At 35.6% G+C, this 23,437-nt stretch overlaps 1 protein-coding gene across 1 annotated transcript in view; it reads right to left on the bottom strand.

The window, feature by feature from the left end:
- Nucleotides 1-63: 63 nt before the first annotated feature.
- HERC2 (HECT and RLD domain containing E3 ubiquitin protein ligase 2) overlaps nucleotides 64-23,437 on the bottom strand; it is a gene marked incomplete at its 5' end in the record, with an annotated part of 72,075 nt that continues 48,701 nt past the window's right edge. Inside the window, 26 exons of the mRNA XM_019622541.2 lie at nucleotides 64-787; nucleotides 1,683-1,774; nucleotides 2,791-2,952; nucleotides 4,088-4,265; nucleotides 5,028-5,242; nucleotides 7,518-7,716; nucleotides 7,835-7,950; nucleotides 8,094-8,249; nucleotides 9,256-9,381; nucleotides 9,766-9,884; nucleotides 9,978-10,136; nucleotides 11,007-11,138; nucleotides 12,293-12,400; nucleotides 13,134-13,287; nucleotides 14,666-14,857; nucleotides 15,226-15,366; nucleotides 16,124-16,310; nucleotides 16,861-17,032; nucleotides 18,076-18,301; nucleotides 18,913-19,057; nucleotides 20,171-20,342; nucleotides 20,425-20,506; nucleotides 20,915-21,092; nucleotides 22,161-22,251; nucleotides 22,767-22,910; nucleotides 23,034-23,115. Coding sequence (XP_019478086.1) covers nucleotides 622-787; nucleotides 1,683-1,774; nucleotides 2,791-2,952; nucleotides 4,088-4,265; nucleotides 5,028-5,242; nucleotides 7,518-7,716; nucleotides 7,835-7,950; nucleotides 8,094-8,249; nucleotides 9,256-9,381; nucleotides 9,766-9,884; nucleotides 9,978-10,136; nucleotides 11,007-11,138; nucleotides 12,293-12,400; nucleotides 13,134-13,287; nucleotides 14,666-14,857; nucleotides 15,226-15,366; nucleotides 16,124-16,310; nucleotides 16,861-17,032; nucleotides 18,076-18,301; nucleotides 18,913-19,057; nucleotides 20,171-20,342; nucleotides 20,425-20,506; nucleotides 20,915-21,092; nucleotides 22,161-22,251; nucleotides 22,767-22,910; nucleotides 23,034-23,115 — 3,894 coding nt within the window. The remainder of the gene's footprint in view (nucleotides 788-1,682; nucleotides 1,775-2,790; nucleotides 2,953-4,087; nucleotides 4,266-5,027; nucleotides 5,243-7,517; nucleotides 7,717-7,834; nucleotides 7,951-8,093; nucleotides 8,250-9,255; nucleotides 9,382-9,765; nucleotides 9,885-9,977; nucleotides 10,137-11,006; nucleotides 11,139-12,292; nucleotides 12,401-13,133; nucleotides 13,288-14,665; nucleotides 14,858-15,225; nucleotides 15,367-16,123; nucleotides 16,311-16,860; nucleotides 17,033-18,075; nucleotides 18,302-18,912; nucleotides 19,058-20,170; nucleotides 20,343-20,424; nucleotides 20,507-20,914; nucleotides 21,093-22,160; nucleotides 22,252-22,766; nucleotides 22,911-23,033; nucleotides 23,116-23,437) is intronic.

Raw genomic sequence — 23,437 nt, 5'->3', positions numbered from 1 at the left:
GAAAGCTAAAAAAAGAATTAGAAAAAACATCATTTTGCGTAAGAGTCTGTAGTAGCTTATGTTATTAGAGTGGACAGTAAAATGGGTGTATAGGTGTACAGTGTTGTAAAATTGGAAAATATTTTTTTAAAAAGCAACTTTGATTCAGAGCTTTCATTTTCTGCAGCTATATCCTATTATACTAGCATCTACAAAACAGTTCTGCAGACCTGTTACTTAAATTTGGAAATATTCAGTATCTCAATCTATTTTAGAAGAAGCAATATTGTTTGTGCAATGCTTCATCTACCAAGTTAAAACACCCAGGCAATTCAGACAACCCTATAAAAAAAAAGCTAAATCCATTAATTCTACTCCTTGATCTACTCATAATTACTTTTTAAGCTCTGTTTTTTCTTCTACCATCAGCATTTATGAAACTTAATTTTTATTAATTCAAAACCTTCAGTTGTTTTTAAGTGATCTCTGTAAATCAATGACATGCTTTGTGCTCAAGAAATATGCAACTTCTGAAAACCCAAAATATGTAGATGCATATAGAGGATCAGCATTTTTAGCAAGGACAGCCTACCAATACTCAACTTAAAGTTTCCTTTTTTTATTCCCTCTCCAAATTTGGTACTAAGTAACATATTTAATTTTTATACCATCTTCAGTGCAGCAAACACAGTGTAAAGACCCAGTAGCAATTGCAATGACTTTCTTTCCTTGCAGACCCTGCACTTGTCGTGGTCTTCTAACATGGTCATCAGATCCATGGCCTAGGCGATGATAATCTCCTTTGCCCCTGCACAGAGAAGACAGAACATTTCAAAACTGAGTTTTAATATTAGAAAGAATGAAAACATGGAATGTGTCATATATTTGGCCTGGAGAAGTATTTATAAATATCAGGCAAAAATATTTGATATTTAGCAGAAACAGTACAGTTCTGACTCCAATTATTCAAAATGAATAATCCCTAGTTCATAGGACATGGATGTGACTCTGCTGTTACAATAAAAATACATGGTTCCAGCTTGCTCTTCATAGGTTCTTTCACCACATTCACATGTGTTTTGTTGTTTGGTTTTTTTTGTTTTGTTTTTTTGTTTTTTTGTTTGTTTCTCTTAAAAAAGACTCGAGGACTAGGCTTCTATCAGTTGCAAAAGCAGTACCAACCTCAGAGACTAACTTCATACAGTTTGAGGATATCACATGGAGGTAGTGTTTGGAAGGTATTTTGTTTTGCTTTTCTAAACACTTCAGTCTGGTAGTTGATTAAACTACCAGAATTGCACAGGAAGATTAAAACAACAAACTAGATATACAAATTCTTAGATAAGAAAGATTTTGATAATATATGAAAATGTTATTTACGCTGTCATCTTCCAGACTGCATGACACTTTGAGCTTACATTTTTAGTGATCTCCTTTGAACTTTTGCATTTTATAGTGGTCAATGTCTTGAACAAGAAGTCTGTGTTTACATCTCCATGACAAAACACCTTAGTTTTTCATGCAAATAGCACTACAGTATGCTCCTCAAACTGCTAGATTTTATTACTAATCAAAACAGAGAAATTCAGAAGAGTTTTCCATATGGGAGAAAAATCAAAGCAGCGAAGGCAGCATAACAGTAATACTTGTTGCAAAGAAGGCTACATTTAATGCTGTCCAAATAACTAATATAAAATACTTACCAGGTATATACTGCTCCAGATTTGGTAAGAGCCACAGAAAATTGTGATCCACATTCTACTTTAACCACTCCAAGGCCTGTGAGAGAATCAATCTAGGAAAATAATAGCAAATAAAATAACAATCAATTATGGAGACTACAGTTTCATCATCCATCCAGTGTTTAGTCATATCTTAAGTACAATAAATTGTCTAAATGTTGCAGTACCTATAAGTAAGCTTATAAATTAAAATGTTTACGTAGATCATTTAACAGAATTCCACTGCTTTCATCTTTCTATTATTTAATACTTAAACCCTAAAAAGAAGCTCAGATTTGGAAAACCACTGAAGATCTTAACTAGTATTTTTTACCTGCAGCAATATCTCCTTAGTAGAAATAATAAGGCTCTGTCTCCAGCTACTCAACATTAATTATCACTAGCTCCTCTGACACGGATGTGGTCTTCTGCCTTTGTAAAAATACTTAAACCTGCAATACGCTGTTCCTATTCGTTCTGTATGTGCCCTTACATCATTTTATCATCAATCCTATGGATTGATCATCAACAAGACTGATAAGCTATGTTCAAATTGTGTTACATCATGCAATAATTAAATAAAAAACACCCCTACTTGGAACAGGCCAGTAGACTGTTCTTTAGGAAAGGAAATGGAAACACCTGCATCCATATAAAGAGGTGCAATTCTGGATTAAAAATATAAAATCCACTGTGCATAGGTGTGCACAATGACACTGACGTAGTTACACGTTATTCTCAAATACAAACAGTGCTCATCTCTATAACAACTGCTATTATTCAAATTAGTTGGCTACATGGATTTTGTTTGAAATATGAAGATTCCTTGGGAAATTTCTAACCTTTCAAAACGAAATAACATTAAAGCAACAAACCAGAAATGCTCTCCAAATAACAAAATCGTAAAACCAACTGTTACTCAGCACAAAAATTGAAGACTAGTCACTGTATCCTACAAAGCTCATTGTTAACATCAAAAGGATCCTGATGTCCCATGGTGGGAGGAAATTTGCTCATATTAATGTATGTCTTCACTAATTTCTATTAACCTTATGGTTTATAAAACAATTGAAAATATGTATTCAAATACCTTCATCGGCACTTTACAGCCATCACTGCCTCCTCTCCCAAGTTTTCCATAATCTCCATCACCCCAAGACCAGACTGTATCATCATCCGTCAGGCACAATGTCTGTGCATCTCCACTGCCACAGGCTATGTCAATCACACGATAGCCCTGAAGAGCTTCTACCTGTAAAGCAATCACCAGTTTTTGTTTACAATAAAGACTCAGTCACTTAGTTTCAAGAAAAGAAATCAAACCCAACTTGGAGCGAAGGAAGCATCACTGGAACTACAAGTCCGAAATACAACAGAATCTTGCAAATGAATTCAAATCAAAAGGCTTTGCTCTTTTCAAACTAATAAAATAACTACATATTTCACATACTGAATTATTCTTTTTTACTTGGTGAACAATTTTTTTTATTTTTTTTTATTTTTAACCTTAAAAAAAAAACACCACAGGGAAAGTAACTCATACAAAACATGTAATGTTACCAAAGGCTATATTCTATTTATGTGTTCAGGTCCTCTGCTTCACTCTTGTGTACACTAAGCACTGAATACACTGCTTATTTTCAAATAGCCTCTTACTATTTTACAATTCCACTGTTTTCTGAATTAAATCAACATCTTGACTTTTGAAATGCTGCCATCTAGTGATGATGTATGGAATTGAGATTCACAAAGCAAAAGAACTCTTGACACACAAACTGCATTTTCCTAATCCACATCCCTCTTGAAATAAGGGATTTGAGGAAGCTCAATCCGTCATCCAAACCAGGATGGAACTTCACATACTTCAAACTGATCTACGGATTTGTTATTTTCATTCTAATCAAGAAAATGGAGGAATGTTATACAACAAAGTCAGGTAGACTTTGCTTTGGGGGGCAGGGGAATGCAAACACCTGATTACTTTCAGTGCAAAGCACTCCTGTGGAAGGTTGCAGGCAAGTTAATCCCTCTTCAAGATACCTCCCACCCCTCACCCAAACTGGAACCAACAACAGCATGTAATCCGTTTACAACTGGTACAGGTTACGTCCTTTGCACTCACAGAATTGTTGTTTGGCTTTTAGAGCTGCTGTTTTGTTTGGCAGGGAGGGTTAAGTCCTCTCCAAAACAAATTCTTTATAAGCTGCTTAGTGATCTCTAGCAAAGTTTTGCAGCTCAACTTTTACTGCATTCTTACAAACCACTTCTGTTCTCTGAAGCAACCACTGTTTCCTCCTATTTTTTTACAATGCAGAAATACTGAAAGTCACAGATCAGAAGTTAAGAACTGGAATAAAAGACCACACAGAATTCCAAAGGCTTCTTACCAGTTTAGGCTTCAGTTGGTCTTCGCTATCTCCGTGCCCAAGCCGCCCATATCTTCCCTTTCCCCATGTGAAAAGGTCTCCTGCAGCTGTAATACATGCACTGTGTGCTCCACCAGCAGCGATGTCAACCACTTCTATACCTCTCAGAGATTCAATTACACGAGGACGATCACAAGGGCTGAAATGAAAATACTTTTTGACACACCTTTTGGAATAGACAACTCACATAAACCAACGTATAAAGAGCTTTGCAAAATGAGTATGAGGACATCTACCTCACTATTTACTTTTGTTCCAGATTAACATCCTCAGGATTTATGTTAAATTATTCATTCTAAAAATTTTTAGAGGTCTATAAAAGCTGGAAGTATTTTACTACCTGTTCTACTAAAGCATAACAGGTTAAATGAAGCTACAGAAACATTTCCATTAAAACTTAAGAGTTAAGCATTTACTGTGGAAAAATCAGTCTAATTTATTATACATTATTAAAATTTCTAGCATAGCATGTACTGATTTTCTCCATGGACTCGAGCATTCTTTTTTTTTTTATATCTAATTATTGTCTATAACAACAATACCTGTGTTAAAGCTTCTTTAACACAGGTAACTGCAAGTGAATATCAGAAGCAGAATGGTAGTTTTGTTTCCTCCCTGAAGTGCTACATACACACAGTGTCTTAGATACCAAAGGAAATCCCCTGGACTTCAGCATCAGCAGATAAGCTAGAAGATAATATTTAGTCACAGAAATCCAAGTAATTTTATCTGACAAAAATTTTGTGGTTCTGCAACTCGAAGACATACATTTCTACATCACTACTTAACACTGACTTCTACACACAGACCGTATTCATGTAACACTTCAAATACATTTCAACTATTATAAGTATTCATTCATAGTTAGTAAAAAAAAAAAAAAAACAAAACAAAGCATTACCTTCGGTTTCCATGGCCAAGTTTACCATCTTCTGCTTCACCCCAAGAATAAACTTCTCCCTCAGAAGACAATGCCAAACAGTGCTTCCCTCCTGAGTTCACTGCAACTTTCTTTATAAACACATGTTGAATGGATTCCAGTAAAGTCGGAGTAGAAACTGACTCTGTTCCTCCAATTCCAAGCCTACCACCTGCTCCATATCCAGTGGCATACAGCTTTAGAATAAAAAGTAAAGTTTAATTTTGTTTATGTCTTGAAGACCATTCACTATGGCTATAGAGAAGAATGCTTAATGTGTACTAAAACAGAATTGATGCAAAGGCCACCTCTATATCCTCCTTTGGAAATTTTGAGAACGTATGTATTAACAGGAAGAGGTTTTTCTTTTTTTCCTTTCAAAATAAAAGTGGCATTGTTTTAAAGACTTAATTTAAGCAAGCAACATCAGTACATGTTCTACACTGAAGCTCCTGAATGTGTGGAAGGAGAAGAGGGAGTACTCAAGCTTTCATTTTGGCCTCACAGTACTATATAACAATAGTCTAAGGACAAAGCCAAGTAAGTTGAAGCAGAGGTCATATTCAAGATCAATACAGATGTAAAGAGGAGACCAAGTTTAGGCAACAAATTCTTCGTCAAACCTGAAGCAGAAACAGCTTACATTGCACACAAATATAATCTAAGAACAACTCCTCCAGTACACATATCTCTTTTCCCCTTAGAAAGGACACTTGTCATTCAAGGCCCCTTTCCTAATAGCGTGATCTCTACTGCATAGACATGAGCTTCTTTTGCTTTCAGTCTGCACTTAGCTTTAAAGTCTTCTGCTTTTTACTACCTGAAGAAGATCTTCTGTGTCCAAAAACTGTCTACTTTTCCAACTCCACAAGCTGGTCTTGGAAGAAAGAGAATAATTCTACCTATCAATGTAACTGTGACTTAATTTTGCTTATCAGTTGTTCAAAGGAGCTCTTTCCCATTGTAATTCAGGTGAATTTTCAAGCCCAATCAGACAAGACTCAGAAGCTATAGCTTCCAACTATTCAGTTTCACAAGAAGAATTTAACACTACCCTGCTTCAACATACCAGGTCAGGTGCACATACATATGTTCTGGAAAAACAATTTTCCACACTACTTTCGTAGCAATACAATCTAACCCTTAATCAAGGAAAAAATAAACACAGACATTTCTTGTCAGCAATTTCAACCTGTGTTGCCAAAAAAATCAATCAGAAAATGCATGATTATGTAAACATACAAATAAAATTCCACATTAGATTTTCAAACTTGTACTGAAGTTTTATAATAACTGATGAGCTCATTTGCACACATTCTCCATAAAAATTGAATTTGTTATAGAAGGTTTTACACTTTCAAAGTTTCTAATCCTGTCCCAATAAACCAGAGATTCTAGACTCCTATGCATTTAGTTTTCCTTATCCCATAAACATTCAATTACCCATTCTTGAAAGTACAATACATGGAATTAGTACCTCTTATGTCAGGAATGAAAATATGGCTACATTCAAGTTAATATGAGCTGTCAATGACTAATGCATTTTATTTTAAATCCCAATGCTGATTTTGTGAAAATATCAAGAAAATATAACTTTGTGTAATAACATTACAAAACCACCTACCATCTGCGGGTGTCTTTCAAGCATTACTACTCTAGTTTTCTTTCTTCCATGGGACACACACATTCACAGATGCTTCTTTGTACTCTGTCCCACACAATTCTTTAACTACAGTACTGCTTTTTAATCTGTTTGTCTATTCAAAAGTAATTTACCTCAACACGATTATGTCAAAAGCAATGTCATTAATCTGTCTCTTTTCCCTTGGTGAAAAATCAAACAACGATGATACTGACTGTCCAGGACAGAGCTGTTACAGTGTATCACTAGATGAATGTAACTGCAACAAGAAAGTTCAGCTACAATTCTGTACCATATCTACAAACAAAGCTGCCATTTGTATGAAAATTAAGATATCTTCAAATTCACAAATCCATTTTTTTCCCCTACATGACATTACACTAAGTGATCCATCCTCAACATTGCGCATCCAAGTATCTGCAGATTAGATACTGCAATATCTAACTTTCAGAAGTCAGCTCTGAACAAAGTCAGATCCCATTTACATCTCTCTCCTGTCAGGGAGAAATCATCACCATCACATTTTACTGTCTGTCATGTTGTACAAGACTCTGTGAGCATGCTACTTGTATTCTTTATTTTCCAAAATCTGACAGCAGTTTTGAATCAAGAACTAAAATATGCATTACTAGTTTCAAGTTTAACGCTGCAGTTCACTGAGTTCTTCTGTTTTAATGGCAGAATGGGTACAGTTTAGTTTCTTTAACATACATTATAGATATATAGATATATAGATATGTATGTATGTTTGTATGTACGTAAATGGTGAAAAACACACAACAGGATGAAATTTTTACAAGGAGTTTAACAAACATTTATTGTACACTTACCTTTCCATCAGCAGTCACTGCAAACAGTGTCTGCTCACCACCAATTAATTGCACTGGTCTAAGAGTAGCAAGAGCTTCACATGGAGTTGGGACTTTGACTTTTGCCCCTTCAATTCCACCAAGTTGTCCTCTGTGATTATGACCCCAACCATAAATGGTTCCACTGCCTCCAGCAGAAAGCGTCCAATCGTCAGGTCGTCTGTGTGACATTCAAAATAAAGCATTATAAATGAGCTTAATGAAAGTCATGAAAAAAGTTTATTTGTACAACAACAAAGCATCACAAGACAAAACAAATGACAGTTGAAAGAAGTAACCTATTCATCCACTGGACAAGCTGTTCATCCTGTTCTCTCTTAAAGACATCATGGCATTCATGAAGAACATCCATATGTTCGTTATCTGCCATTAATTCTCGAATTTTCTTTGCTACCTGTAAAATATTTTGCATTAAACAAAATTATTCCAAATATACCATATTCTGATCACAGCTGGCATAAACTAATTCAAATCTCAGTCTTTTAGATGCAATGCTTTTCTAAGTTCCATGAGCTATTTAAAATACTCTGGCAATACCTCATCGAGGAAAAGGCGAGGTAATGGTGTCCTTTTATCAAGGGCCACAGCAACCCTGGATGCCATACAGTATCTTCTGAACCAGGCCCATTTGTGTGTCTCAGCACAGCAAGGGAGAGTATCCAGCTCTAGATCACAAGCAAGAGCCACAAGAACCTGCAGACAAAACAGATTTTAGAGCTGCAACAAAAGTACGTAATAGAAACTAACACGCATTTGATGTAGCAGAACAGCTCATAGACCAGCAGGGCATCAACAGTCTCAGAAAATGTAAAGTGCAGGGGACACTAAGAGCTATCCACCTACATTATCCTCACTGATGGGGCAGCATCAAGTGTATGCAAGCTGATCTCACACAGTTAGATATCTAGGTTTCCTCCTCTAATACAGGAATTTTCACAGTACACCTGTGACAAACATTCCTAGATTAATTGCCTTTTCTATATCAAAAATGACATGCTGAACATTTTATCTTCTATTTCTAAACTAAGTAACCTTCCTCCAATTAAATCAAGTATTTCAGTGTGTTACTGGCAAAGACATTATATAATGGATTATTTCTGCCCTGGAAAACCTTTTACATATTTTAAAACTTCTTTTCTTTAAGACAGATAAATCCTTTTACATTTACTACAGTGGAAGCTTTTTTAAGCCTTTTTATTCTTGTTGCTCTTCTCTAGACTGGCTCAGCATATTTCTCTGTACTTTGAAGTACATGGCTCAAAATAGAAGAGCTCTCCTTTTACAATATTCTTATTTGTTCCTACTGGAGGTAAGTAATACCCTCAAGGATATTTTAAAGGACAAAAATATATAAATATTCCTGTTAGGACAATTCAGATATCAATTGTCAAAAGTATAGCTGAAGCTGCAGTGTACTACACTTCCAAGATATTGTTCTTAACTACCTACCTCAGTCTAGCCAGATGTTCCTGATTTTTGTATCTGCATATTTGGTTCTCATTTTAGAAGTAGTATTCTGATTTTATCATTAGTCAAACTAATCTTAGTGACTTCAGACTAATTTTTCAAAATCCATTAAAAGCAGCCTTTAAATGAAGTTTTTTCTATCAGGATGAAGTGAGCTTGTCACACACACCAAAAAAAAAAAAATCACAAAAAAATTTTACTCATGAATTCTTTACTGATTGTATCCCATTACCTTAAAGAAAGGGCTGTGGAGTAGTTGCTTGCCACCTCTCACAATGGGGTCTTCATAGTCAAACTGTCGCTGCAATGCTTCTGGAAGACCCTTAACCAAAGCAGCTAAAGCACTCCCTGTAAAACTCTAGAGAAATCAGAGCAGTTGAAAATTACACTGTGTGCTATAGGAAATTACTTAGATGGCCATGACAAATCATTAGTAACTTTCCAAACCATAGTTTGCTTTGTGAAGCATCAGTTCCATCCATTTCCTAATACAAAAGTATTTCTATCATCTTTAGCAATTCCAAAATTACATGGATATAAAACTGGAATTAGCTTTAATTTTTTTCTAAAACAAAGCCTCTGTACAAAGACTTGCAGACATGCTCAAGTAGGCTATTCATTTAGCACATTTCCTATTTTGCGGTTACCAATAAAAATCTTGTAAATAAAGGCCAACATTTTTAATGCTTCACAAACATCTTAATGAGAAAAATGTTAGAGGAGAGCTTCTGTGCCCTCTTACCAAAGTTCGTGCCTCTCCATCATTGTCTCCAAGAATCCGGTTGATGTTAATAGACTGGCCAAATTCTGTTGTGAGCAATTTCCGTAGTCTCTGCAAAGCCCACATTCTATGGCCAGCAGCTAAAGAAGCAAAAAGCACACAATACCCGGAATTAATTGAAACAACAATTTTAACTTCAAAAAAGTAGGTTTAAAATTAGGACTTACACCTACCTAAGGCACTCAGTTGAGCACAAGCTGCAAGAGAAGCTGCCAAGCGAGGAACTATACTCCTGTTGGAAGCAAAATTTAAACGAAAATCCAACAAACACGTAACCAAATCCATTGAGGGGCATGAAAGAATGCAACGATCTGAGAGAAGATCTTTGGGGCCTGCAAGAAATATAAAGAAAAGGTAAAGAAGATTTGATGATTTTTCCCCTTTTACTGAAATTAGAACAGAAATAAGAGCAGGATCTGCTGAACAAACACAGCAGTCTACAGTGCCTGAGTTGGTCCACTCCACCTCCCTTTGAAGGAACTGGAAGAAAGAGCCATTTTCATTACTTACAATATCTTGGGTTATAATGGATCCACACAAGGATCACTGAGGACAACTCCCAACTCCACACAGGGAAACTTAAGAGTTAAACAATCCATCTAAGAGTATTATCCTAATGCTTTATGAACACCAAAACATTTAGGGTCATGACCACTTCCCTGAGAAGCCAGTTACAGTGCTTGACCACTCTCATCTCAGTGGGGAACTGTTCCCTAATACTCAATATGAACTACCTCTGCCTCTTGCTTTAAGCCATACTCTCGAGTCACACCAGTCATCATATAATTCACCTAATACCCCGGATTCATTAGGGAAAATACGTGTGTATGTGTGTGTCTGTCTGTCTCTCTCTCTCTCTGTCTCTCTCTCTCTCTCTGTCTCTGTCTCTCTCTCTGTCTCTCTCTCTGTCTCTCTCTCTGTCTCTCTCTCTCTCTGTCTCTCTCTCTCTCTCTCTCTCTCTGTCTCTCTCTCACACATGAAGTAGCCTCCCCTCACAGACAGACAAACAAGAGCAACTACAAAACATTTTTCTCTCCCCCATGTGCACCTCTCAAGCCTCTGCTGAAAATGCTTGCTATGTATGAAAGAAAACATTTTCTTAGTATGAATACAAATGAACAATTAACCTTCGGCATGTAAATATTTAAATTACATTGGTAAATATACTCTCACTCTTTTATAAATGAGACATATTACTTTACCTGCAGCTGGCATGATAGGATAAACAGTGAATCGCCATCCCCATCCATTTACAGAGCCATCACTGATGAACTTCCACTTTAGTTCATCCCCTGGAATTCGCAACTCACTAGACCAATCTGACCACTCACGACCTGTTACAGTAAGTAATATGAACATGTTCACGTACGCTGATCACGCCGATCCAATCTACCCAGCAATAACAACTTCTCTCTATGGTTATTTTAATATTACAAACATCACATAAACATATTCCAAAACAAAAGTGTATGTGAAGCACATGTACATACCTATAATGATGTTACATAACCAAAATAGAAGTCTTAAACAGTTCAATTATCACTTCTATTGTATGTCTTCAGTGCTTTTCATACCACTTTCAGAAGACAATTATGAGCTCTTACTACAACCGCACTGTCCTATCTTCAAATTATCTTTTCATATTACAAAAATATATTAAAGCATTAAGCTTTAGGTCTTTTTCCAATCAAAAACAGCTCAATAATAAAGCACATGAAGAAGTGCATCTGAAACAGGTTGGGGAAAAAGTCATTCATAGTAAAAGCTCACATTATAGGGTGTCACATTACGTGCTGAAAAACGTTAAGTATAGGTAGTACTACTTAGATTCTTGCACATGATGTCACAGATGGAAAGGGTTAAGGTAAGATTTGATGAGATTTCAAATACTCCTCTATCATCTACACAAAGGCAACAGTGTTTAAAAATGAAATCATAGACAACGGAATAAAAGATGTGGAGATTTCACATCGAGTCAGGTACATAGACCAGAGCAGAAAACAGAAAGACAGAGCCTAGATTCTATTCTGGGCATTCAACAGAAGAAGATCATTTGTCTTGACTGTAAAAAAAAAAAAAAAAAAAAAAAAGAACTCAAATTTCTGCAACTATTACTTGAAAAACTCAAAGGGTAGCAAAAAAAAGTATTCTCTTCCAATTGTTTTCCAATTTGTTCAAATATACTTTGATTATGCAGAAAATCATATATGGGCTGTGAGCGCTAGAAACTTTTTTTTTTTTTTTTACATTCTAGCTGCTCTTAGAAAAAATATAACAACATATATGTCTGAGAGTCTATATATTCAAAGATTCAAGTTCACTCTTGTATATCTGCACAAGATCATCCTTCCTTTTTGATTTAAAATGGGACATCAGCTTATACGTTTTCCTGCTTTTTAATGGCACATCGCTCACAAGGACTATGTCACAGTGGCACATTTCATTCAATGTTTAACAGTAAATCACACAAGACACTTTTGAAAAGCACCTGATCGGACGGAAACAATTCTGTTGACACCATCCATGATGGTGAGTGGATCATGACGCCGCTCTGTAGAACACTGGCGATCAAATTCTACTCTCAGTCCCTCAGCACCTAAACAGCAACAAAGAATTTACACACTTCTACAGAGCAATCAATCCCACAAGCAAACGCAGTTCTTTCGAAATCCACATGAAATCAAATGCAATTGTTTGGAAGCCATAGTGCTCATTAATAAAAATAGAAATGTGAACTTGCTTTGGTTTAATGACACTGTTTCTAACTTCTGCTTGAAAGACCTACATTACAGGTAGCTCACATGAATCGGGGCTAGCATACAGCAGACTACGTTCAGAACATTCCCAATTGAAGTTGCCACAGCAAAAAATGTCTATTTACAGTTAAGACAAATATCAAAAGGTAAAGGCAACAGAGAGTTTAAGTATCAGTACTGGAGAAAGAACTAGATGAAAATACAGCACAGAAGGAGAAAAGTATTTTCTAATGATCGAGGCTACATGATGAGCATTCAGTTACTGACCCTGAAAATGACTGCAGTCATTCTCAGCTTCATAAATGAACAGAAAACAGCAGTAATACACAGCTGCAGAGAAGCAGTGTACAGAATTCAGTCACAGGACCCAAACTTGGGTAAATGTGTATTTCACATGACTGAGATGTTCGTGCAGTATACAAGTGTTTTAAGAAACGTTTTATTACAGCAATAGAACACATAATATGACCTTAGAAGTTCAATACTTATTTTTGTAAGCTGAGAAAAAAGGATTTACATATGCAGGCTTGCAAGTACCTGAGTTTTAGCAATATAACTCTAGGAATCCTATACCTGGTATTTTAACTGTGCCACTAGATGATGTATCATCAGTATATGGATGGCTGCTTTCTACCACAACTGGCTGCGAAGAGAGGCGGCCACTCTGTGAGTCAGTTGCCACATCTTCTAACTCAGTAACACACAGCTCCAACAACATATCAGCAACCTAATTCAAGAAAAACAGACACACACCTAAGAATCAAGCTTATGAAAACAGTGCATGGTTAGTCCAAGAACTCTAAGCCAACTATCATTCTTTCTCACTTAAAAGAAAAAAAAAAAAACATGTATTCTGATTCATAAACTACCACATTCATTCAGAATATGAAAAAAATTAAGTAAATGCCAAAGCAACTAATGATTTCCATTGCAGAAAAACTGAATTATAAAGCATAAACCAATAGATTAGTGAAAGAGGTAAGTATATAACCAATATGCAACATTAAAATGTGTTGTTTAGAGAGAAAACCTCAATTATACTAATTTCTGAAGAGCAGTTTCAAGCAAAAATTCTGACTGAGTAGGAAGAAGAAATTTTTAATTTACTTGTTAATGCTTGAACAATTCAAAAAAATGATATGTAAATGCATGTATTTAATTGGAGTAGGAGGAATACGACTACATCTCAACTCCAGAATAGAATATCATTGATATACATACGATCATTGATACATACGGTCATTGATATATATATATGATCATTACAAGGAATTTAAAGATTTGAAAAAAAGGTGTTTAATAGTTTCTGAAATACCACTTTGTTACTCTTATAGCATGTGTTAGAGTGGCCTCGCACAATCCTGATTTAATAGAACAGATACACCCTAAGACTTCATTTTTTAAAGTACAGCTGTCTTGTCATTTATATCACTAATTAAAAAACCTCAGAATACTTAGCAAAGTCATTATTTATCTTTTTGATTAGTGAAAAAAGAAATACAAACGAGAGCTTTGCACTTCCAAAACATGTTTCAAAGCAGACTCTAAGCAGTGCAGAGCCATAAATGAAATGTCATATCAGCATTTTAAAGCAAATGCATCATTACTCATTAAAAAAATATTAAAGAAACATTAAACAACATTCAGTTCATTCCCATAAGACGACATTATGTGCAACAGTTATGACTGTCATATTCTGTTGTACAGCTTTTGGTAGCCAGTATTACAACATTCATTCACAGTTTGCTAGTTATCCAAGAAAAACTCACACCCATGAACATTTTACAAATATTTCTCAACTTCTTAACTTGGTTGATTCAGCTTCATGCTTTGCCAGAATGATAAATCATATATGATTTATATATGAAATTATATATGCATATTATGGCATAAATATCCAACATGATTACACTTGTTTCAAATAAATATATTTATGAAGCATTTCCATTACAGTCATTAAGGTTCAGATGCATTAAGTTCAACTCTAATTTTCATGCTTACTAATCTTCCCAGTATATCAAACTATACCTCAAATAGATGAAAATATTCCAGTAAGCTAAAAATATAAAGGACATAGTTAAAAATGCAAGATAACAAAATCTGACCTGTGGGTAAGCTGTGCCCATACCAGACAGAACAGCTGAGAGAACATCTCTTCCCTTTTCACCTGCTCGGTTGGACACAGCAAGCTTTAGCAGGTCAACCATGACTCGCGTGTCATCTGGGACTAATAGACTAGTAAATTCATCCAAGTACTGAGGTTCTGGGCCAGACACTTTACTTTGGCTTTCTACATCCTACAAAACAAATTCCAGAAAGATTTAGACAGGGAAGATGAAAGAGGAATCTCAATGAATACAAGTGTAGTAACTTGTCTGAAGAAGTTTGAAAGTAGTTTAAGACAATTCGCAATTCTGGGACTACGTGGCCTCAGAATTTACCTACTGTTAAACCAGTTTCTCAACCAAAAACCTTTCCTAAATTGAATTCCTTCAGCTTCGGAAAAAAGGAAGAAAAAAATAAGTAGCAGTAATCACCCAGTCTCTGAATATACTTTAAAAATGCAATCATTTATAGACTAACTTCAAATGATCTAAAACAGAAGAACTGTTCAGTAAATGCATTATAAGGACTTAAGTTTTAAGGAAGTCATTGACAACATTACTTCTTTGGTTTTTGTCATGGTTTCTGCAATGATGCTGGCAGCTCCAGGATCATCTGTGACTGGAATGAAAGGACGGGAAGAGGCAGCAGCAGCTGAGGGAGTTACGGCAGATGGTGTCACAGCATCTTCTGAAGAAACAACCTAGCCAAAGCGAACAAAAGTAACAAAGGCTGCAATGAGTGCAACAAATCCTTTAGGAGTGTATTTATTTTTCAGAAGGGTTTGTGTTCAAAGACAGCAGCAATTCAAAAACAGTCAAATTCAAATACAACAGATTCATTCCCTGTTTTTCTAGTCCTATTTTATGTTCCTAACGTGATAAGTCAGCAATGACATCCATATACTACAAAACATACACAGTAAACCATCAGTGTCTACAGTGGAGTCTGCAATGCAGAAGACAACCCCATAAATACATGTCAAATTAGTAGTCTGTGAAGGAAAAGATCTTCAGCAGCAAGTCTTTCTTTATGGTTCTACTAGCAGTTCAGAATCAAGAGAGTGGAAACCCATTTACGCTCTTCTGTCTACATTAGTTAACATAAGTTTACAATGATATTTCATTAAAAATTGTTGAATAGTCTTTAATCCAGATTTTTAATCAGTCTTGCAAAATTACTTTGCTATCTGACCAAATAATAAACATTTTTAAACCAACTTTAAAATGCTGCTATAAATCATAATTGCATTTTAATGACATACTGCATGCTGAAAGTTCAAAGTTGATTCCACCAAAAATTTGTTTTTCCAAATCTGACATACATAAAGCATCCACTCCATAAATTAGAGCATGAAAACAACTGTTTAATCTCTGCTGCTTTACCACCAAACTAAATACTATACAGTATTTTTCAGTTTTACTCTTAAACAATGTTGAAAAAAATTCATTAGACACTACCTCCCCTCTCCTGTCCTGCCACGGGTTTGGGCTCAGCCTCTCTTCTATATCTCCTACAAGCATGCATTCATCTCCACTTGAAGGAGTTCCTGTAGAAGTAGCATCTGATGGGGGGGCTGGTGATGAAGAGGGACATTCTACTGGTGCAATCATACTTGCAGGCATCAGTGCTCCAACAACTGCGTCCCTGAAATCATTTAGGACAGATTCATATAAGCTTAACTATACTCCTTTGTTAAACGAGAAAAAAAAAAAAAATGGCATCAGCTTGGCTTAATAAAATAAGCAAAGGTTTCCACAGGTAGAGTTTAGCTCCATTCTCAAAGTTAAATGCTTAAATATTGTGTCTTAAGGTCATACTATTTTACATGAGCTCTCCTCTAGGTAAATTTTAACAGCAATACTCTGTTCTCTATCAACAAGGAATGGTAAAGTTTTATTATTCTTTCAACCCTGTTCTCTGCTGCTTCTTCCACTACACCTATCGTGACATATTTATACCCCTATTACACAGCGTACTTGAGCATTCCTGAATAAACATTTTTCCCCAGGTAGTGAAAGCTTCTTATTCTAAAGAAATCTAATATGAACATTGAAAGAAAAATTAAGTGAAGCTTGGCCCTATCCTGAGAAGTCCAAACTCGTAAAACCATTTACAGCTGGCTCAAGAGACAGTGAAACATGGCACAGTATGACATATATTGCTCTTTAAAAGAAAGGAATATTTGAATGCCTACCTGGCATACATGATTTGTAATGCCATCAGAATATGAGATAGTGCCTGCTGTTTGGCAACGTTCCCGTCAAGCGACAGGAGAATCTTAGCAAGGGAAGGGCGATTTGGCTTCAAACTATTTGCGCCGCTAATCTTGTTACTGGCAGCAGAAGAATCTGCATCTGAAGGAACACCTGAAGTAAGGGGTGGGGGGAAAAAAGAGAAAGCAATTGTTTCTGTTTTACTGAAAGTGTACTACATAATCGGAACTTAATCTAATTTCTTGGTAGATCATACAGATCACAGAATCATAAGATAGTTGACACTGGAAAGCACCTCTTGGTCCATCTGCTTCAAACCCTGCTCCAGCAAAGCCTCCCAGAACAGAGCACCCAGGCACACATCCAGGCAGCTTTCAGGAGGTGCCTCTCTGGGAATGCTGTGCCAGTGCTCTGTCATATACACAATAAAGTGGCTGTAAATCTAAGCCTAAAGGACATTTTTAAACTGCAGTTTCTACAGTTACAAAATACTGGAATCAAATACTGAAGCTTTTCAGCAAATGCCTTCATAAAATAGTGTTCCACCTTTTCACTTATTCATGAAGAATGGGATAACAGATATAAATATTTTAGTGATTGGCATTTAAAACAAATTGTACTTAAACAGAAACTTTTCAAACAACATTAATGTTAATTAGGTATCCTAAAAATACTAAATAAATATTCTATATATATAGTTCTTACTCTCTTTAAAATACACAGTTTTCAAAGAAAGCAATTAGCAAAATGTTTGGATCTTTTATGTTTAATATAAAACTTCTTTGTCTTTTCTCAGTAATTCTTAGTCACTTACTTCAGAAACAAAAGATAGCAGTAGTAAAAACTACAGCAAGAGATGACATGTAACAAGGCCAGTATTACAGTAGCATCCATCTACCATGTCCACAAAGCTCTACTCTATATTAAAAGATAAAGACTTTGCAGTGTTCAATAAAGTATGTTGCACTTTACTTTTGAGCAAGCCCTTTATAAATCTCCATTTCCAGGAAGAGGTTTTGTTTTATTTGGATGGGGGCGTTCCTCATATTGGATGCTTTCTGATCTTTTGCTTGTTTGCTGTCTTTTAGTTTTCTTTAGACAGTGTTCTTTTCGTACTCTTCTATCAACTGCCAAACCACACACACATCTAACTCTACTCTGACATTAAAAAAAACCATAAGATGATGTCTACCAACCAAGATAAGAAGCACCTAAAGGGTCCCTCGCTGTCTGAAAAAGTACTGGTTCGTGAACAGATGGTGTAGCTACATCCACTGTTGTCCATGCTACACTGTGGGAAGATCCACAAGCAACCCGGGTGATTTTCTGGCCTTCCAAGCCTTGTACAAGAGTGGGCTTTCTATTGACTGTAGTAGTTCCATTCCCTTGTTGCCCATGGTCATTGTCACCCCAAGCATAAACCTGCCAGAAGACATTTCAGTTCATTAATTCACCTCAATGATTGCCTCATTTATTTTCCTTACAACTCTACAGAAAAATCTGAGCAATTTGTATTAATACTTTATAGAACCTATTACTTCGATTTATTTATTTTTAAATAATGCAGGTATTGTCATATGTTAAAAAAAACAAAAAACAAGGTAACCCTTTATTAGGTGATTCATAAATCACTGCAGACTCATAAATCATCAGCTCAATTATACAATGCTCAAAGTGAACAACTAAATTGAAAGAATCAATTTCATAGTAATTACTCCAGATATCTGAATCAACACCACAATAATTACAATGCTGGTTAACAGCAGAAGAAGCCATCTAAACATTATAACTACTACTGCATTTTAGGAGTGAGAAGCAGAAAACGGATCATGTAGATAATCCACAAACTAGGAAAATCTTACAAAAGCTACTAAGGTGACATTTAAAGTCCAATAGTAACATGAGTTCTAATGTATTTTAATTATAGATTTAATCACCATTTAATCACCATTGATGCTATTACAGTCTTCTTCAACAGTTTGTTTCTTTATGGATGGAGGAAACAGGGAAAAGGAGGGTGATAAGTAACATACCTGTCCAGTGTCAGTAACTGCTAGACAGTGGAGGGCACCTACTGCCACATGCACGATCTTTTTGCCCCTCAGACCCTCCACTACTTGTGGCTTTCGTACATGTACATCAGTGCCATGGCCTAGCCTGAAGTAATCTCCCTTACCCCTAAAACAGACACAAAAATAAAAGCAAAATTTAGGACAATTATAATGCTCACACTATTCAAAATTGAATAAACAAAGGATTACTGCAATTCTATGACCCCAGTACATCAGCCATCATAAGGTGCAGACACGCACAGGTGGAACAGAACAACAACAAAAAAATCTCCTTGCCATCCTGTAAGGTCATGAAATTATGCAAGAATTTTGCAAAACGTTCTTGAAGACTGCCAAATTCCCCTTCCTCGTACTCCTTTCATCACCACAACAACTTAATAAAGGGGAAAAAGAGAGAGACAAATATGGTTTTTAGTGGCCAACAATGAATGAGAACTCTTCTAAAAGCTTTTCTCCCTTTTAATAAGAGAAGTAACTTTTAAAAGTATAAGTTTTGTGGATTTCTCTATATTATTCGTAAGTTGCTGACAAATTACGTAACAACAACAAAAAAGATTTTACATCATCCTAGGTTTTACATGTGCCAAACAGGTCAATTTATACCCAAAGTAATACCTTGAGCTGTAGAGATCTGAAATTGATTTGCATTACAGAAATTGACAAATTTTACAGAAAGATTTATAAACTTAAAAAGCGAGTCTTGTGCTCAAAACAAAAGCAGAAACAAAGAAAGAGGAAAAATAAAAAAGTCACTGTTGACAACTCCATGGCTTTCCCAGCAGCAATGAACTCTGCAGTGTCCTGCGTGTTTTCAAGGTAGTCCTTTCTATCCGTTCTGCACTTGCTCATTCCTGTAACTCTTCATTCTTGTTACTTTCTGACTCTACCAATCTCTGTTTTAACTACAGACTATGATTCCCGTGTTCTCTTTTTCCCCACTCTGCTCCAAAGTCTTAATTTAGCATTCTTTTGCATACTTCATTACTCTCAAGAGAGAAAATGTTCAGTGAGACTCGGGAATTCTAGCAGAGTACAACACGTAACTCAGTATGCAGACACAGTGAGCAACTGAACAGATCACAGCTTTTCTCAAAGAGCTTCCTATTTAGAAGACAAAGTCAGCACACAGATGAAGTACAGATGGGGCAATCAAATAGCAGTAAATACAACACGTACTTAGCAATTGCTTTATTAATATTTTCTGGCAAATTTCACATACCATGTCCATACCACTCCTGACTTGGTCAATGCCAACGAGAACTGTGCACCACACTCAATCTGACAAACGCCTTGGCCATTTAGTCTTTCAATGTTCTGAGGAATGTTGCATCCTTCACTTCCTCCTCGGCCCAGTTTTCCAAAATCACCATCACCCCAAGAAAACACCAAACCTAACAAACATCAAACCGTAGGTCAAGCAATGATCACAGTATTCCCATGTGCCAGAAAGATTCTGGAAAAAGATATTCCTACCTTCATCTGTCAAAGCAAGAGTCTGAGCATCTCTGCTTCCACAAGCAACCTGAATTACTCTGTGGCCAAGGAGCACTTTAACCTGCAAAAGAGAGAAACAGATATTTCAAATACATTAATTATGTTTTTAAAACTTTACAAATATTTTCAAGCTGTTACACTTGATGTCCAGGTTTATCAAGTCCTGCTTACTCAAGATCCAACACTGCTCAGTGACAGCTATGTCTCAGAACAGATGCATGACACGTATGTTCAGAACAGCACTAGTTGCTCTAAGTAATATTCCAAGAAAACGCAAGAGATACTCCACTTTTTGGCCCTCCTGAAATACTTAGCACATCAGAGGTAGGTGTACCAAAACCTGATCAGATCACTCCAAAACAATATCTTCATACTGCACTTATGGTTTTGGATTTGCTTTACCTTTATTTTACAATTTACTAAATGAGCACATTTACGTTTCTTCAGAGATGAGAAACATTTATTTTACCATCTTCGGCTTCAGCTGTGTAGTATTATCTCCATGTCCTAACCTTCCATATTCTCCAAGACCCCATGTATACAGTTCACCGCTAGAGGTAATGGCAGCACTGTGGGAGCTGCCACAAGCAATATCACGGATACGTTTGGTTTTCAGTGCTTCTATCAATCTGGGTTTATCACAATTCCTAAAGAAAGTAAATAAACAATATATCATCATTTTTTGAAGAGCTGCACAGTACGTTAAATTCTACGATTCAAAAATTTTTGTACTTAAAATCAGCAGTAACCTACAGATAAATAAGATGCAACTCGTGATTCCAATATTAATTCCTTATTACCACCACAAGTTTTAAATTTATACCATTTAAACTTATATCTTAATGTATTTCAGTGTACTTTTTCTAATACTGTTGTATAAGATAGCATAAGAGTCACTATTAATGTTTTATGAACATATATATGGCTTCTGCGAAACACTGAAATTCTCCCATGAAATGCCTACAGCAAGAATTCCAAGTTTCTCTTTTAATATGTTACAAAAAATGCAAGACATTTGAACGATAAAATAATAACACTGCTCTAAACTGGACTTTCCTTTTCATAGGTTCGACAATGACACAATTTAGAATATTTATTTGTTGTCACATCTACAAACACTGAGTTGAGCACTGTAATTTTCTATGTATTCTGAGCAGCTTTTTGGAATATACCAGAGTGATAAAGATTCCTCGCTCACCATGGGCTATATCTATTCTTTTTTTTCCAAAACTTTATTCCATGTCACATATGAAGAAAAATACTGACAAATTTAATTTTTTCCTCACTATTGTCACGTGGAAGACTGAAATAGTGAATTTATTTCTAATGTCAAATTTGTGAATTCTGGTCAAAGAACAGGGCTACAAAAAAACTTGCAGAGTTGCAATAGGTGCTGTTAGTGCTCAGGAATGTAAAATCAGTACAGTTTTACATGTCAAGGTAACTCAGTAAACCTCATAACAGTAACAGAAAACTCAAACTCCAGAAGTATATTATTCCATCAGTAACATTCAAAAAAACTAATAAAGAATTCTACTGAAACTGCTACCAATGCTGCACTGTTGATGTACACTGCTAGAAAAAAATCTTTTCAGAACACAGACGTTTTATTTCTGTTAAAAATTCTGCCATTGTCAGTAGTGGTATTGCATGTCACAGCACAGCTATAAACAAATCTTCTCTTACTACAAGCCAGATAAAACTGGTGTCCTTACATTCGACTGAAGTGACCAAGTTTACCATCATCTCCTTCACCCCATGAAAATATCTTTCCATCTACAGTTAATGCCATAGCATGCCGGCCACCTGAAAGTATAAACACAAATTTATGTGTTCAAGCAGGAAGAGAAAGTCTAGCAAAAATCTCAAAAGATCTGACATTGCTTTGTATTTACGATGTAGCTGCATAAGTAGATACAGTTAGTTATGTTCTTAGAAGCTTCAACGTGTTTTAATTTAAGACAAAACGTGATTGTAGGCTTCCTGGCACATTAAAAATAGAAATAACAACTTAATTTGCTATTGTCAATGCTGCAAGGAAATCAGCAAACAAACCCACTATTTAACAACATTTAAAAATGAAAATACTTCCTTTGGAGTCTACTATAAGTTTTCCAGCAGGTAAGAAACTAGGTATGGTCTAAATTCATAGAATTTAGTATCTTACACAGAATTTAACAACCTGTACTCACTAAAAAAGTAACTAAAAAAAAAAAAATCAAATATTCTGGAGCATTACAGCTCTAAAGAAACCACAAAACAATTTCTATTTTTAGGCTTAATGTTCCAGTTATATATGTAGGAATAACAACAGACATTACCTGAGTGAACAGCCACCTTCTTTACAACATAGTTACTGAGAGCTGTTATCTGGCGGGGAATAGGCACAGTTCCACTGGATATTCCTAAACCCAACCTTCCGTTTGTGGCTTCTCCACAAGCATATACCTTACCCTCTACAGTCACTAAAAGTGTGGGGAGAGGAAGGGGGGAAAAAAAAAAAAATAGTTTGTAATACCATCAATGTTTCACAAATGTAAATTTATTTCTGCCCTTAAATAATGATACATACTTTACACTTGTATTACCTGCAAAAAGGCTTTTGGATCCTCCAGCTACTTGTACAACATTCAAGGCAGATAGGGTTTCAGAAAATGAAGGAACCTTTATCTAGAGTATACAGGAAACAGAAATCATTCCAATATATTTTGTAGTTGTATATATTATAGAAAAGAGCTATTCTGAAGTGATAAAACTCTGACAGTTATCACTTTTATTATATATGAAAACTCCTCATATTATTTGAATGCTTTGCAGATACCCATTAATACAGATCACACAAAAGACAGGAACCAAGAAAAAGCATATAATATAGAAACCATGATAAATATAAACTCCAAGAGAAAATGAATGGGAAAAAAACAATCATTTTCTTTTTAGTATAGTTATTTTCTTGAGGAAAAAAACAACTTAGGTCTGAAGAAAAGCATAA

Source organism: Meleagris gallopavo, chromosome 1 (assembly GCF_000146605.3).
Source record: "Meleagris gallopavo isolate NT-WF06-2002-E0010 breed Aviagen turkey brand Nicholas breeding stock chromosome 1, Turkey_5.1, whole genome shotgun sequence".
Lineage (NCBI taxonomy): Eukaryota > Metazoa > Chordata > Aves > Galliformes > Phasianidae > Meleagris > Meleagris gallopavo.
This window is presented reverse-complemented; position numbering and strand designations above follow the sequence as displayed.